This window comes from Loxodonta africana, chromosome 4 (assembly GCF_030014295.1).
Source record: "Loxodonta africana isolate mLoxAfr1 chromosome 4, mLoxAfr1.hap2, whole genome shotgun sequence".
Taxonomy (NCBI): domain Eukaryota; kingdom Metazoa; phylum Chordata; class Mammalia; order Proboscidea; family Elephantidae; genus Loxodonta; species Loxodonta africana.
Window position 1 is genome coordinate 101,988,464 of NC_087345.1, and position 18,300 is coordinate 102,006,763.

General features: G+C 34.8%; 1 protein-coding gene across 1 annotated transcript in view; it reads right to left on the reverse strand.

Annotated features, from left to right (window-relative positions):
* Window positions 1–18,300, reverse strand: part of CNTN1 (contactin 1) — a 379,037-nt gene that overhangs the window by 63,041 nt on the left and 297,696 nt on the right. The window contains exon 17 of the mRNA XM_023555346.2: window positions 11,086–11,244. Coding sequence (XP_023411114.2) covers window positions 11,086–11,244 — 159 coding nt within the window. The remainder of the gene's footprint in view (window positions 1–11,085; window positions 11,245–18,300) is intronic.

Genomic DNA, 18,300 nt, shown 5'->3' on the forward strand with positions numbered 1-18,300 from the left:
TCCATACCACGTCATTAGAACAGGATATAAAAGCTGACTCCCTCTCTATCTTTTTATCCAGATCCAATCTTGAGATTAAAAAAAAAAAAAAAACCCATTGCCACTGAGGCGATTTCGACACATAGAGACCCTATAAGACAGAGTAGAACTGCCTCACAGGGTTTCCAAGGAGTGTCCAGTAGATTTGAACTGCCGACATTTTGGTTAGCAGCCATAGCTCTTAACCACTGTGCCACCAGGGCTCCAAATCTTGAGATAGGCAGCCCATGTCATAACTAAAAGTGGAACCCAGGACTGATTGTGTTTATATCAGGCCCATGATCCAAATATTTTCCCCTCTCCCCATTGCTTGTTCCTGGCTATCACTGTGTATGTATACATACTTCTTCTACTTCTCTTCCATGGGCTGGTATGCCTAGCATGATGTTTTGCAAAAAGAAGTACCTGTTTAATATCTGTAAAAAAATATAAATAAAATACAAATATAAAAGTTATGTCTACTGAGAGTAGACAATGTCTCAATGCAGGAGACATAGCCATTCCTTGTGAGTAGCAATCACTTCAGTGTCTCCTTCATCCCTGAATTGGGCAGGTTACTGGTCAAAGAAGAGACCAATCTTGGCCTTGCCTTGCAAAAATATTCAAAGTTTTTATGGCTCTTTGCCTCTGTCCAGCCCACAATCTTGTCCTGCTCTAAAGAGGACAACCTACCTCCTCTCCGTCCCCTTAAGCCCACCCTCTTCAACCATGAGTTAAACTTTTCTGATTTCTCTCTTCTGTGGCTACTGTGTATGCTTGTTTTAACATGAGTTGACTTTTACATGTTTTATTTGGAGCCTTAAATGTCCCTATAAATGGAATTGGAACTCATGCAATCTTCTCATACCCCTTCAGCCCTGGTAGAAACTATTGGATCCATTTTTTTTTTTTTTTTTTCCTTCCAAACAATCCACACAAACAGGTTGGGAACAGAGGCCTGCTCTCTGTAGAAGTCAACTTTGCCTTGGAAGCAGATTTATGACCAAGCCAAATAGAGAACAGGAACAGTCAGGAGCAAAAGGACTTTGTGTCCTCTCTCTTCTGCCAAGTTCCTTGGCAATCTTTTTGTCATTCCTGCAGTCAGAAAGAGGGTGGTGTGCTTTGCCCAACAAAGGCAACTACTGGGAGTCAAGACTGGGGTCTGGAAGTCTAGATCTTTAAGCGAGTCATTTCAGAGTCAGGTTACTTTTTACAGATAATCCTAGCATTAAAAATCAGATCATAATTGCATAATGACTGTGAGAGTCATCTTTCCATATAAAACAAAATGAAACAAAAAAAATTCTAAAATGTAGTGTATTAACCCTGCTTGGTATTTAAATTCCTGTTTCATTTTCAGTATATATATTTTTTAAAAAGATAAAGACTCATTTGAGAATATTTTATTTTTCAACCAGCCAAGAACTGTAAACCATAGATTTATTTACAAATAACTTAAGTCCAAAGGCACAGAATAAAACACTTTTGATTATTCTTTGCTGGAGTAGAGAAGCAAGCTTCAGGGGTAGCCTAAGGCCAACAATTTGCAGGCTTTTATTTGCCTGGCAACTGGGTTTGGGGTGCTGTCTTCAGACCACGCCTCCTAGTTGTTTGAGAAGTTTCAGAGTCAACCAGAATGATCTCAGATTTATAAACCAATAGTTTTAAGAATAAATCCAGCCACTGTAATCTCACTTGCTCTAGATTCTTCGAAGTTGCTCTAGTGAGACCTGGGATTTCCCTGGGGTTTAAGTATAATCAGAGCCTTTGGGATCTTCCACCTCAACCCAAAACCCAAGTATTTGAAACTACCCAGAAAGAACTACCAACTCAGAGATTCTAACTAAAAAAACAAAAGTAGGGCTGAGACTGAGAATGGAGATCAACATTTCAAGGCTTCTCACTGGCCCTAACACAAATTCTGTTACTTGTTAAAGGACCTGGAACCAACGCACAGGACACCTGGCAGGACTCAGGAGGGAGCCAAAGGTGTGGTAGAGTTTCTTCCAGCAAAAGAGAACCAAACTGTACTCTGGTGTCCCAGAGGGTGTGATTCCTGGATTCTTCTCTAAGGAAAATTTGAACGTAGCCTCATAAAAATCCAGAAATCCATATTTGAAACAATACTACTAAAACTGAAGCCACAAAAGACTTTTAAAAAATGAGTAAATTTTAAAAAGTAAACATCTTACAATAAGCCTAGACAATTTCCATTTTATTCATTTATCAATTTGGCAAAGATTCAAGAAGATAATTCTCGGTAGTAAGTACAGATATGGTGGAAGAGATGCTCATATACTGCTGGTGGGAAAATAAAATGTAAACTGGTTCCACTTTTCTGCAGAGCAACTTGACAGTATGTATTATGGGCTTACACACGCTTATACCCAATAATTTTACTTACAAATATCTACTCTAAGGAAATAATCTAACATGCAAAGATACTTTTAGGTGCTAAAATATTAATTGCAAAAGGTTTATAACAATCAATTCGGTTTTCCACATGGCAGAACTTTAAATATAAAAACATTTTTCTTTTCCTTTTTAGTTAACATATCCCAGGTTATCTCAACTGTTCTCATTAGCATGGTTTCCAGGACACGTTATGCCCTTGTCAATGTCCCCGTTACGCACATCCTCCATCCCCACAGCATTTTTAATTTGTCCTCTGAAAGTAAGCAACAAAGAATCAAACACGATATTCTAAATGTGGCCTGAGCATCTTGTAGCAGCCTGGGAATGGCCTCAAACTGTTCTCCAGCCCCAAAATCGTCTGTGATAAGTAATATTGACAGTAGATGACAATATTCCCAGGGCTGCTGTAACAGTTTACCACAAACTGAGTGGCTTAAAACGAAAGGAATTTATTCTGTCACAGTTCTGGAGGCTAGAAGTCCTAAATTAAGGTATTAGCGGGACCATCCCCTACCTCAAGGCTCTAGGGAAGAATCCTTCCTTGCCTCTTCCTAGCTTCTGGTGGTTGCTGGCACTCATCGGCATTCCTTGGCTTGTAGCTGCATCACTCAAATTTCTGTCTGTCTCAGTCTTCCCATGGTCCTCTTCTCTCTGACTATGTGTGTGTCTGCCTCCAAATCTCCCTCCCCTTACAAGAACACCAGTCATTGGATTTAGGCCCTATGCTAATCCAGTATGTCCTCATCCTAACTGATTACATCTGCACAGATCTTATTTGCAAACTAAGTTCACATTCATAGGTACCGGGGGTTAGAACTTCAGCATATGGTTTTTGAGGGAACACAGTTCACCCACAAAAATTGTCTTAAAGATACATAATCTATTCTTTTGTCTCATTATTATAAATTTAGCCCTTGGACAATGTATGAAATATATTTATTCAGTACCTAAAATAATTTCCTTCATAAAACTGAGTTTAATCCTGTATTTTCATTTTTTTTTAGTGGACACCACCATAAAGAAAAGCCACTTCATTTTTATTTCTGCATTTGTTGTAAAAAGTATTTTTCACTAACACTTAGGATGTAGTCACACGAGAACTTCACTCCTATCCTAACAAAAAGAAGAAGCTAGATGATCTATAGATTCATTTTTTAAAGTCCATCAGAGAGTTAAGACTGCAAAAGAATCTAACGAATTATAGCTCATCATTGGCACAACAGTGGCATTGGGAGACATAGCCATATATGCTGTTTAAAAGAAAACTTTAACGTTCAACAGATATTTAAAGACAAAGTGTGGGTTGGTGGGCTGTTTAGAATCCTTGGGAGCCCTCAAAACAAGGGTACTCTGCACCCATCACAATTCTTTTTCATGAGCCTTCACCAAGTATACTCAAGAAAGTTTGGGAGCAGGAAAAGAGGGCCAAGAGATAGGTCCCTCTGGGGCACAGATAGTCAAGATTTCATGAAATCTAAAGGCAAAGCAAGAAATCTGAGAGGCACTCCACATGCACCCTAGGCCTTATAGTGAGTACGAGTTTCTGGTCATGATACATCTGTGTGAGTGGCAGAAGAATTAAGAAAGATCTTCCTCTCCTGTGAAAAATAAGTGCATTGGGTCTACTAAAATCTGGGAGAAGGATTTGAGAACTGGAGAAACTCCTAAATACTCTGGGCACTAGGCTGATTATTAGACACAGGTGCCTGGGCAGGAGCACAAGAGCTAAAAGGGACTCCCTCCAAGGTCCAAATTAGAAGAACTCGCTTAAGTCTGATAGCAGGGCAGGAGAAGCTCAGCACTCAGATAGCTAGCCCTGCTGAAGGGAATGTTCTGACCCTATGCTTAAAGCACTTGACATATGTGTTGAACTGACTCTAACTAAAAAAAAAAAACCCCCTTACTATCAAGTCGATTCCAACACATAGCAACCCTAAAGAAGAGAGTAGAACTGCCCCACAGAGTTTCCAAGGAGTGCCTGGTGGATTTGAACTGCCGACCTTTTGGTTAGCAGTTGTAGCTCTTTACTACACCACCAGGGTTTCCGAATCTAACTAAAGTAACAGCAAAGCCCAGATCCATATCAACTACAGTTTACTTTGATTCAACCCCCTAAAATAATGACATGCTTTTTCCTGGACATTAATATTATTTACTTTAGCCTCTACTATTGTTTTACACTTAATGTTTGGTATTCAATAAAAAGATTATAAGATGTATGATAAAATACAAGGACTCAATAGATGGGATCTGATCAAAATGGGAGAAAATGTAGAACAGAATTTCAAATTCCTATGAAATCCAGACCTACTGGAGTCATTGAGGCTGGAGGTACTCCCAAATCTACTGGCCTGAGATAATCTTTAAAACTTGAACTGAAACTAACCCCTGAAGTTATTTTAAACCAAACAACAGTTTAGTGCAATTAGCAAGAAAATGTTTTCCTTGAGCATTGCACTCTTTTACAGAATTAGCTATATGAGATCAAATTGACAACAGTAATTCTAAAGCACAAATGAGAAGTTTAGGTAGCAGTGAGCCTAAGTTAACGGTGGTGAAATAATTTGGGTAGAGATAGCGAGAATGATTACAAACGTGAAGAACATAACCAATGTCACTGAACTGTACATGCTGAAATTGTTGAACGGGTGTATGTTTTGCTGTGTATATATTTTCACCAAAAATAAAATACCAAAACCAAAACCCAGTGCCCTTGAGTCGATTCCAACTCATAACGACCCTATAGGACAGGGTAGAACTGCCCCATAGAGTTTCCAAGGGCACCTGGTGGATTTAAACTGCTGACCTTTTGGTTAGTAGCCCTAGCACTTAACCACTATGGCACCAGGGTTTCCAAAAAATAAAATAAGTATTTTTAAATAGATATGTGATAGAACAAAGAAATGTGAAATATTGTCAAGAAAGGAAAAATAAAATCATTAGAGCCAGACCTAGAGATGAACAGATTCACACTTATATAGTCATTTGATTTTTGATAGAGATGCCAAAGCAATACACCATATTTTTATGCAAATAACATGCACCTTCTAGTTTGTTTGTCGACCACTCCCTCTTCCTGTGACGTATTTTCATAAGCTCCACTATGCTAATTTTATTTTTACATGTTGCTGTTAAAAAAATTAGCATAGCACGCTTATGAAAATACCTGGGGCGGGGGTGGGCGAGGAGAGGGAGCTGTTGGCAAACAACATAGAAGGTGCAAGTTATTTGCATAAAAATACAGTAATTAGGAATAAGAAGCTTTTTCAATTAATGGTGCTGAAAAAACTGGATAACAATATGGAAAAAAAGAAAGCCTACAGCATGCCTGAAACAAGAATTAATTTTAAAAGGATTTTAGTACTAAACATAAAAGCTAAAACATAAAGCTTCTAGAAGAAAACACCTTTATGGGTTTGGAGAGGGCTTGTAATACACTAAGCACAACAGAAAAATGGTAAATTGGACTTCCTGAAAAGTTAGAACTTCTGCTTATCAAAATGAACCATTAAGAAATTAAATAGGAAGGTATGGATTTAGAAAAAGCGTTTTCCTCACATATACCTGACAAAGGGCATATTTATAGATACCTAAGGAACTCCCATAAATCAATAATAAAAAGGCAAACAATCCCAAACATGGGTAAAGACGTAAACAGGCACTTCATATGGCCAATAAGTAAATAAGAAAGTATTCACCATCATTAGTCATTAGTTAAATGCAAATTAAAACTTCAGTGAGATACTGCTATACATCCACTAACTCACTGCCATCAAATCGATTCCGACTTATTTACACCCACTAGAATGGTTAAATTTAAAAAGACTGACAGTTGGCAAGGATACCACATAACTAAAACCAAAAAAAAGAGAAATGTTGCCGAGTCAATTAGAATCATAGCAACCCTACAGGACAGAGTAGAACTGCTCCACAGGGTGCCCAAGGAGCGGCTATGGAGCAAGTGGAACTCATATATTTCTGGGGGAATAAAATTAAATAAATTTGAAATTTTTTGTCAATTTCTTAAAAATCTAAACACACATCTTGTTATTATCGAGCAATTTCACCCCTAGATATTTTTCCAAGAAAAATAAGCACACATGGCCTGCAAGTATCCTTGTACAAAAATGTTCATGGTAGCCATATTCATGATAGTCCTAAATTGGAAATAATCCAAATACCTATCAATGAGGGAATATATAAGCAAAATGTGGTATGAATTCATACAATGAAATACTACTCAGCAATAAAAAGGAACAAAACACTGATAGGTGCCACAACATGGATGAATCTCAAAAATATTATGCTAAGTGAAAGAAGCAGAAACATAAATGTATATATTATATGATTCCACTTATTTGAAGTTCCAAACTGTCAAGTCTAATAGTTGGTTGTAATAAAATATAACAGTGGTTGCTTTAGAAGTGTGTGTATTTACTGGGAAGAGTCATGAAGGAACTTTCTGTGGTCCTGTATCTTAGTATGGATTTGGGTACATGAGGATATGCATTTATCAAACTTGATTGAAGAATACTTAAAATGTGTGCATTTCATTGTGTATAAATGATACTTCAGTTTTTAAAAAAGTAATGCAAAAATGGGTCCCTTCTATATTCCAGTATCTTTTAGTTGAAATCTCATGTGGATGTTTCATTTAAAATTTGTTATTCAAGCACTATTAGTTTCCAGGTTACTGATTTGCTTTTTTTACTCCTATGATGAGAATTATATAAATGAATATGTCACCCTTTCCACTTTGGGAGTCAAGGAACAGATTTAAAACTGAAGCTCAATAATATCTTCTATCATTTGGAATTATAGTGAGTATATTTTTGTTCTGCTTTGTATGGTTTATTTTTGCTCTCTTTAGAAGTGATTTTTCAATTTTAGGTTTAGGTATAATTTTCATTGTAGAAAATATAAATAAATATATGTGTATTTCATCACCCAGAGATAACTTTTGGTTTCTTGTAATTTTTAACAAAAAGAATAAATCTCATTATGAATCTACATCTAAACATCAGCTAACTACATATGTTGTTGTTGTTAGCTGCTCTGCAGTCAGCTCCAACTCACGGCGACCTTATGCATGACAGATTAAAACAGTTGCCTGATCCTGTGCCAAACTATGTATAAAAAAAAAAAAATAGATACAGATAAAAAACATGAATTGGATCACAGTAGAAATAATGAGTATGTATCATGCTTTTTTTTTACTCTGAAAATTTTATCAAGAGCACTACTCTAAAGGCAATGGCGTAGTGGTTAAGCACTTGGCTGCTAACCAAAAGGTTGGCAGTTCAAATCCACCAGCCACTCCCCTGGAGAAGATGTGGCAGTCTGCTTCCATAAAGATTCCAGCCTTGGAAACCCTATGGGGCAGATCACTCTGTCCTATAGAGTCACTGTGAGTTGGGATCAAGTTGATTGCAATGTTTTGTTTTGTTTTGATTTACAATCCATTAAATACACTTTAAATACATTGCTTGTAATGATTGTATGCTATTCTATGATACGAAGGTCGTGTCATTTATTTCACCACTTTCTTTTCATTAGATATGTAGGTTGTCACTACTTTTAATTATAAATAATGTTGCAGTAGACATTGTTATATAAATAAACCTTGTATTCATCTTTCGTTATTCCTTAGGATGGATTTCAGAACTCAAAGTATACATTTTTAAAGCTTCTCGTAGTTATTTTCCTCATAGTATAAGAATTTCTGTAGTATTTCATAGTTGTGTTGTTTCCTTTTATGTTGTCTTGCTCTCATGTGATGCAAACTCTTTGTGGAATGAGGCATTGTGTTCAGCAGAACACTCCCACTATTATATCACATCTTTTTGTACTGTTTCCGTCTTTTTTGTTTCTTTCATTCTAAACACTGTCTACCATGCTTTCCCATAATCCTTTCATTACCACATTTCAGTTTTTATTTTTTATATCACCCAGTTTCATTTATCTCCTCAGGCTAACAAACTCTACTTTGATCAGCCATTAAAACAATTTAGGACTGAAATAAATTTTTTTTGCATATATTAACATCATTTATAAAAGAAAAAGTACACATCAAAAATAATTGGCCTCAATATAAACTAGTTCATTTCTAAAAAAGTGGACTTTGTTACAAATTTTCACACTTTTAGGTAAATGATACATGATGGTATGTGATAATATCTTTCAGCATTTGGTTGTAAGAGAGTTATAAATGCCGATGTAATATGCCATATGATTATGTCCATAAGTAAACTTAAAATTTTTTTTCAGGAATATTTTCAATGTTTTATTATCTTCAAAAAGATCTACTTTCTCTTCTTCAATAATTATTTCTTAAGAACTATTATCATCTCTTGCCTAGATTATTGTAATGGCTTTCTCACTGGCCCTTGCCCCTATATTTACTTCCAACCCAGCAGTCAGAGTTATCCTCTTAAAACAGAAGTCAAATCACGTCAACCCTCTGCTCTAAACTCTGCAATGACTTCTCTCACTTAGAGTAAAATCCAAAGTCTAAATGCCTTACAAAACCTGACACAATTCTATACCCAACAAATTCCCACCCCTTACCTCTCTGATCTCATTTCCATATTGGTCTCTTTTCCACTGTTCTTAGACCAACTCAGGCTCAATCTCTTTTCAGGCTTAGCACCTTCCATCTTGTTCCCTCACCTCAGTGAGGTCTTTGCTCAAATGTGTCTTTCTCAGGGAGGCATTCCCTGAGCACTCTATATACAATATGACTCCCAACACTATACTTCTACTTTGCTTTTTTCTCTTTAGCACTAATCACCATGTCACTTACTATAAGTTTTAATTATTTCTTTATTGCCAGTCTCTCCTCTAAAATGTAAGCTCATTGGGGGTATTTTTCTTTCTGTCCTTCCTTCCTTCCTCCCTTCCTCCCTCCCTCCCTCCATTTCTTCCTTCCTTCCTTTCTCTCTCTTTTCCTTCCCTCCCTCCTTTTTTTTTTTTCTTCTTCTCTGCCGTTTAGCTATATATCCAGCATCTAGAACAGATTCCGGCACATAGTAGGTGCTCAATAAGTATTTATGTAATGCATGAACACTGTGGGCCCTGATATAGATGCCAGAGATAGAGCCTTAAATAAAACAAAGCCCTCACACTCATGGAACTTACTTCTTAGAGAATTTTTTTTTTAAATCAGAAATATGTATTTTGTTGAACTACGTTGTAAGCAAAAAAAAGTAATGAATGGAAATAGCTGCTGTATTAGTATTCCTTTTTCACACCCAAACCAAATTTTAACCATTTGTTAGATTGTAAAATTTCATTTTGTTCTCCAGTATCTAGTACCTTTGTCAGTATGGCCAGATATCTAATACTATTCTATAGTTTCATTATTATACTTGTTCATTTTCTTTAGAAAAGTAGAAACTGCCTAGACATTAAGTTTATCAAGCATCAAAAAGGTTTTAAAAATTATTTTCAAATAACCTGGTTTTGTCAAGTACATTTATATACAATTCTTCCACCGATAAGCACAATGTAATGGAAATGTCACTCCTGTTTCTAATTTAGTTGAACTTTATACACCTATGTGGAAACCACTTGATACTAAAAGTACCCCAAATCCCTTTATCAGGCTTTCAACATATATTTGCTGTTTTTTTTTTTCCAAGAGAAGTAGGAACTACCAAATAGAAGGAAGTCTAAATTACAACTCTCGGTGAACAATAACAATAAATTCCATTAGTTAAATTAAAACTAAAATGAGAACCAGTTCAGGATATGCTAGGATTAGTTCTTTTTTTTTTTCAGTTTTTAAAAGAGAAACATTTTATTCACCATTTGTGTCTTTTTTACTCTAGCGACCATTGAGCAGACACTTCTATGTCTTTTTTTAATGCATCTATAAGGAACTCCGGTGATTACAAGTTTGTTTAAAAATATTGTCAAAAGTGAAAAAAAGAAACGTCATCAAAATGACGCTATCTTGTTTGTTGTTAAAGGAGAAAATAAATTTAAGTGTGATACTGTATAGGCTAGTTATAAGAAGTGGCAATCGTACATAGTTATAGACAAGGAACAATAGCCATTTTCAATTACTTTTTGAAAACCGTACTATAAGAAAAGGAAAAGTTTGAGATAAAAAAAATTAATCAAAAGTTCATTTTGAGGAAATTCAATCCCAGCAAGATAATTATTAGACAGTAAAGAGCTATGCTAGTAATATTTAGATGCATAATTTAATATTTATAACTAATGTACCATTTTATAATGTGGAACAATAGTATCTATACAGTTGGATAAAATGATTCCTAAATAAGTTATAAATGTCATATGCCAAAAAAGATTTCCTAATGATTTTTTCCTAATAAGTCTGACTTAGAGCTACAATAGGTCAAATAATGAAACCAGGAGGCTTCCCTTTGATTTCCCATTATAGATTTAGACATGCTGCTACTTCCACTATAGATTTAAAATTTAAGTTCTGTGTGTGTGTGTGTGTGCGTGTGTGTGTGTTCGTATGTTGTCCTCACTATCAAAAAACTGGAATACTAAAAATAAATAAATAAACAAGAAAGAAAGCATTTCAGGGTAAAATTCTAAAAAAAATCTAGGCTTGTGTTTTTGTTTTAAAAAAATTTATTTTGAAAACGCTAGCAGATTAATCAGAAAGATAAAACTCACCTGTCTTTGCATCTTTCCAGTCATCTGAGAGAATAGTCTTGGTCTGGATAGTGTATTTCGAGATAGGGCTATGATTGTCTGAACCACGGCTCCAAGTAAGTGCCGCAGAGGTGGCTCTAACATCTTCTATTCTCAGGCCACCTGGAGGGCCTGGAGGGCCTGAAATGAAAATTTGGGTAATGAATCAAGGAGCTTCCCGATGAGTAAATTAAACACACATTAGAATATAAAAGAACATTTATACAATATAATCAATGTTGGCACATTCTTTTAAAGATAAAATATAAGAAGTGAAAATACCACTTTGCATTTATGGTTTTCACTGAATGATTTCATGACCTTTCTTCTTAAGGAAGGAGGTGCATACCACTACTTAAAAACAGCATCGAGTTTTTGAGTCTTTGACGTAAAGTGCAATTAGTGTCACCGGGACCTAATACAGATTCTAACATAGTGAGATTTAATGAATGCTTGCCGAATGCATGAATCAGAGATGGTAACACAATTCAGTCTATATCTGAAAATGTTCAGGTAGCCAAATGTCTTATTCTCCCATCCCAAAATTGAACAAATGCTTTCATATAACCCTAAATGTTTAGGTAATTTACTTGTAACTGAAGTTTCTAAGAATTATCTTATGAATCATTTTGCTGGTTACAGACTAGGAATAAGTATTTTTAAAAATGTGTATGCTTATATAAGATGTAGAAAACAATTGCCAACTCAGAGATATAACAGGAATACTCTGAAAGCATCAAATTAAGAGTCTTATTAAGAATTATTACTGCAGAAGCTAAAACAATGTTAAAAAGGGTTTTTACAGATGCTTCAGAACGAAGTACCAGTATTATTCATTTATCCACTAAACTGAAAGCACTGTGCTAGGTACTAGAGATAAAAAGGTAAATTAAACACAATTTTTGTGCTTCGAAGAGTTCTTTGTCTCTAAAAGGATGAAATGGACCAACAAACAAATGAATACAAGAGAAAGTACTAGATATCATGATAATGGCATACAAGATATTTTGCATTCTAATTTCTAATTTTTAAAAATGATGAAAAAAGTCATTTAAGTGGCAAAGCAACATCCATGGCTTACAATGCAAAAGAAGCCTCTCAGTAAATAGAGAGCTCCCAGGATAGACATTTCAGAAAATCGCATCACTTGTTTTCTTTGGCGTCAGAAAGGAGTCCACCCCCTACTGAAATGTGTATATCAAATGTAATGATTAATCACACTCTTTGATAAAGTGTCACCTTTATTATTCCATACTGAATATAATATTAAATAAAATATTTGTTTTTTAATCTTCTATTTGAAAATAAATACACCCTCTCTTTACTTATTGATATGGGTGGGTTCCAAAGACCATGTCATTACGTGAAAATTGGCAATAAGCAAAAATGGAGGGTGACCACATCAGATCACAAAATGGAGGAAGATATACCATTACATAACTGCCAAATTACATCATTACATAACCGCCAAGCCACTGAGACTTGTGGCCCAGCCAAGTTGACATATAACCCTAACCATCACAGCCATGGTTGCTTTTTCCTTGCACTTCTGTGTTCACTACTGACAGACATATGTTATTAATATGCAAAATAGTTGGGTAATAGATTTTTTTGCTATTGTTGTAAATGAAAAATGTTGGCAAACGAGATAGTCAATAAGTAAGGAGTAGGTGTTACTTCAAATTTATAATATCAGATCAGTTGCTTAGCTTAGATGGCTTTCTTCTCCATATGAAGTTTGCTCTTTGCAGAGGTATGCGAAACACCCCAAACTCTCACCAATTTCCATACAGCTGTTCCCAAGGTAGAAAAGGTACATGTAGATCAACACAAATGCATCACCACTAATCATAAAAATAACAAAAGCCATACTCTATTGATGGTAGTAAATTTTATTGTTTGGTAATGTAACATAAATATAATAAAGGTAAATAATCTAAAACAAATGAAAATAGACAAATACAACAGCATGGAACCCACTCATTATTCAGAAAGAACACACTGCATTTTTCATGTCTAAAAGCCACACAGAAATACAGTGCACATTCTTGATCAGAACAGAGTTTATTACTTTCACATAAAGCATCATCCAAAGTCAATTACTTGGTTGGTTATCTCAGGGTATTAAAATTAAAAATTAGAGATGAAAAATGAAAGAAATATTTTTCAAAAAGAAAATCTCCCATAATGTACACATTCAGACACTTTTTCTGAGAATAAGAGTATGACATTCTGAAAAGGTTAAAGGGATTTTAAGACAAAATTGCTATAGGTTGGTCTCTAGCCATTGAAGTATAAATTATTTCCCTGACTATATTCTCTAAAGTTCTTACAAGAAGAGAAAAAAAATTCATAAAGTTCAGTTAGAGCACATTATTAGAGAATTTCTTAGGATATTAACTGCATAAGAATTTTACTCAGTCATTTATTGAAGAACACTATTGTTGAATAAGCACTGTAATTATATTTGTCCATTTTTTTGTTCTCTGCTGCATGCCTGGCCTATAGTGAGCTCTTAATAAATATTGGCAATCATAAATCGATCTTCACTCAGTTCTATAAACATAATGGTCATCCACAATATAATCTCTATTATTTTACTTATCTTGAAATAGCATAACATCCTAGGGAGGTGAAATTCAGAGAACAAATGGAAAGAGGTTGGTTAATGTTCCTAAAACCTTAGTGTGGCGCCCTTACTTAGCAATGGTTCTAACGAAGTGAAGTAGATTTTCCCATCCAGTAACCAACTGCAAATATTTCCCCAATAATAATAAGTGAGAAAAAATACACTGTCAACAAGCATGATTTTTAGAACTGAAATAGGCTTGGTTTTTAATTCTGTTGTCTGAAATTTGTTTTTTTGAACTTGGGCAAGTTTCTCAAATTAACTAAGCTCTGGTTTCACCTGTAAAATAGGCGTAATAAAAATCGACCACATAGGATTGTTGTGAAGATTGAAAGAATATCTGTAAAGAGAGTAGTACTAGTCCTGGTCTATAGAAACCCCTCAGTAAACCTAAACTATTACCAATAGTATCATCGCTATTTCTAAAAGAGCTTTCTGGAGATCTGAACTACCTGGCAAGAGTAACTATTCATACCTGTTCATAACTTCTAGTAATCCTTTTACCAGAGTGTTTATTTACCACTCCTTGTCACTTATAAGGTTGTGATCTGTCAGAATCAACTTGATGGCAAAGGGTTTGGGTTTTTTTTTTTTTTGTCACTTAAAAGAAAATAGGGTTCTCAGTGAATCAAGTGTTTTCTGGTAAATTTGATGGAGGCGAGGAAAAGTTGAGGATGTGAAGGCACCCTAATGGATACAGAGCAAGGGCGTGTCCCAAAAATAGAGGAGTTATACCATATGGACAAACATGGGTAACAGGAGCTCAACCTAGATTGAGCCCTGCAGTGTCTCTCAGGAGGAATTTCCTCATGTCCTGCAAGCAGTGTAGGTTGACGTTACTGCCTCAGTTTTTCTACTCAGACTGGAGGGAAAAGTGTTGTGGTAGAAAATGAAATGATGCAGCTACTTTTTCCTCAGCCCAAAAGAAGGTATTTAGGAACTGGCCACTCTAATAATTCCTTCATAAGTGAAGGAAAAAAAAAAAAAGTAATACCTAATTCTGATCCTAAGATTTCCTTTTTTTTATTTTCTTTTTAGCTCTCTTCACTTGTTAAAACACTCTTGGAAAATCTTTAAGGAAAGGCAAGGCTTGAAACCAGAGAAAGTATAAGCAAGCTTATTTCATTATTATTCTACTGATTTATATCTTTTTAGTTTCTTAGATGGTCCTCAGGCAGATGGCTAATTATTCCTAAGAATACTATTAATGGAAAAGTTAAATTATAATGGTTGGAAAAACTGGTCACATGGAAAGAACTTTCGGAATTTGACTTGTGTTTTAAATGTCTAGATACATTAGATGACAAATTGTTTTATTCTTTCAATTTTTTTCTTTATTTTGTTTTTATCATTAAAGATCTGAGGTGGGGAAAAAAGTTACAATGTTTTTCTGACCAGCCCTGGCAAAGCTTTTCATCAATTCTTCTGTCTACTCTTGAGTATTTGGCAAATTGGAAAGAGAAGAAAATTAGGAGAAAAGAGATACAGGAGAGGGGATAATATTTAAAACATGCTTTTTTTTTTTTTTTTTTGCTTTGATGAATACATTATCTTTACCTCTCTCCTGTAACCACTACTCCTGTGTCATGACATTTCTGAAATGCTTTTAATTAAGCTGTTATTTTCCCTGGTTCTTCCAAAGCTGGAGCACTTGTGGCACAGTGGGTAAAGTGATCAACTGTTAACCCAAAGATGGGCAGTTCGAAACCACCAATGGCTCTGAGGGAGAAAAATGTGGCAGTCTGCTTCCATAAAGATTTACAGCCTTGAAAACCCTATGGGGCAGTTCTACTCTGTCCTGTAGGGTCCGCATGAATCCAAATCAACTCAATGGCAGTGGGTTTGGTTTTTTGGGTTTGAGGATTCTTCCAAATAGTGATAGGATGCCACTAAGAGTGGACATAAATAACTATGTTAGGCCTATCCAGTGACTGAATTTGTCTTTTATAAAATAAGTAGTACAAACATCAATGTTGATTCTTTGCTTCTTTTTTCCTATTAATATCATTATGTTCAATTGCGATCTTCCTTTGGGTACTTTTCTGTACTTCTTCAGGTAGGGGCTGCCATTATGGTCTTTTCTATCTGGATTATCCTCTCTCTTACTACTCTTCCCTCTCACTCATAATATTCTTTCTCTTCAGTTTTAAGATTTGCTTTTAAATTCAATCTTTTTTTATTCTTTATGTCATTTCTTTAAATTTTTAACTATTTCTAAAGACAATTCTGAGTTATAGAATTACTGGGTAATATTTCTCTTTGGTGAAATCAGAGGGAAAAAATAAAAAGAAAAGAAAGAGGAAAAATTGACATCTAAAGATGATGTGAACTGTATTAGAAAGCGGGGGGGTGTGCTCCTTGACAAAAGAGTTCAAGTAGAATTTGGAAGCCTTAGTAAGGATGTCAAAACTGAAATAAGTATTTTGACGGTGATTAGATTAGACTCTATCATACCTTTTAACAACGTGTTTCTGTGTTTATTTGAATGGATTCTTAAATCATCAAATGCGCATAGTAAAAGTGTAGATAGGAGGGAGTAGAGTCATGCATTGTAAAATTAAACAATGAAAGGTAAAATAATAAGCACTTGATATGACTGAAATAGACGAAGTGGGGATAGAAGACAGAAAGCAGAGTAACAAATTCATAAAATAATCAAAATTGAGCATCTTAATTGAGCTACTCTTGAGTTCTATATAGTGTGAAAATTAGCCAATATTTATGAATTTCAGTAAAACAGCAGCTAGAATAAAGGAAACTATACTTCATTGTTCTACCATATTTTGGTGTCTCGTAATTCTTGACCTGTATAGTTTTATAGTTTCTCTGTAGGTGAGCCAAATTGTTCTTTTCTCCAAATTTTCATCAGAGACAGAACAATAGTTTATGAAGTCTAAAGCACTTCCAAACCCTAGAGCATAGCTGCAAAATTAAAGTAAGTCGGCTTGGGCTATTTCCACAGAAAATACTGGATAACATATCAGGATGCCTAGCCAAAAGGCAGATCCTCTAGGGCAGTAAGATAAGATATTCTCATACATAGTTTTTTTTACATATACACACACAGATGATCAGAAACGCATAATTACTATTTATAAAAATTCATTCTATGAAAAAAGTATTACTATCTTTATCATTTTTCTATTTTAAATAAATGTTGAAATGATGATTAATTGTGCCACAGTCTAAACAATATTGATTTTCCTTTTGGACTTTGTTCAACTCAAAATTCAGGTGTGAAGTAATCATGTACAATCTTGGATTTGTGTATCACATTAGGTGCTACTGATAAGGGCCACACACAATATTCATGATTTTAACCGCAAAATGTCCCAGAAATTCTTGTATAATATCTAACTTTATGTTCTTCAAATCCAAGATTCCAAATGGGAGAAATCCCAAGACTATGAATAACAGAAATTTATTCTCTATGGAAAGATCCACGAATAAGTATGGATGTTAGAACTTATGCAGATGTGGTGAAATTGATTGTTTTAGAGAAATATAATATATATGTGTATATATATATATATACATAAAAAACACCAAAAAAAAAAAAAAAAAACCTGTTGCCCTCGAGTTGATTCTGACTCATAGCAACCCTATAGGACAGAGAACTGCCCTATAGAGTTTCCAAGGAACGCACGGTGGATTTGAACTTTTTAAACAGTACAGATGTGATAGTACTGTTTAAAAAGATTAACTGAAGACAAAACGCTAAAGAATGACTTTACAAAAGATTTTAAACACTTGTAGAGTTATTATACAAAACAATCACCCACTTTTCTTCACCTGAACTCAGGAATAAAAGAGATTTATGGATACAACTCTGTGTTTTAATCTCCAATTGTTTTTTCTGAGCTAATATTATCTTGCCAGCTATATTGTTGACTTCTTGAAGTTAAATTCCTAATATGTGTATATGTGTATATGTGTGCGTACGTTTCCCATAGGCTTTTTGTCTTGAACTCAACGCACATAGCCTGTAAATTGAGAGAGATAAGTGAAGATGAATTTACTATATGGCTTATTATTAAATATGCCTCTCTGAAACTGTTGGTTGAGAATATTCTATTAAATCTCACTTTAAATGAGAAATAAATAATGATGAGAGCTAAATAATGGCCTATTAAGGTCCTTGTTTGTATTATGATTCTACATTGTGGGTTCTTCACAGTCAGTCAAAAGTAATATACAAACAATTACTGAATTTGTTTCTGTCACTTTTTACCTAGTGAAAGGCTTATGGAGATGGCCAGAATGGTTCCCTTTCAAGTGTCCCTCAATGTAGCATCACATTTGCTTTATCTGTATTTTTCTTCTCTAAATTTCTCTAGATTCTCAACATTTGGCTACTAAATCATTTACAATAGGTAAATAATAGAAACATATTGAATATTGAACATAGATCACATACATTTTAGTGCTTACTTATCTCAACATCCGTATATTTTACAAAAGGATGCTGAAGTCTAGAAGCGTTACTGCCAGAATCACATTGCTAGGCAGTTTCAGAGTGCAGAGCCAGGCCAAGAGACTGGGTTTCCTGGCATAACACACTCCAGTTG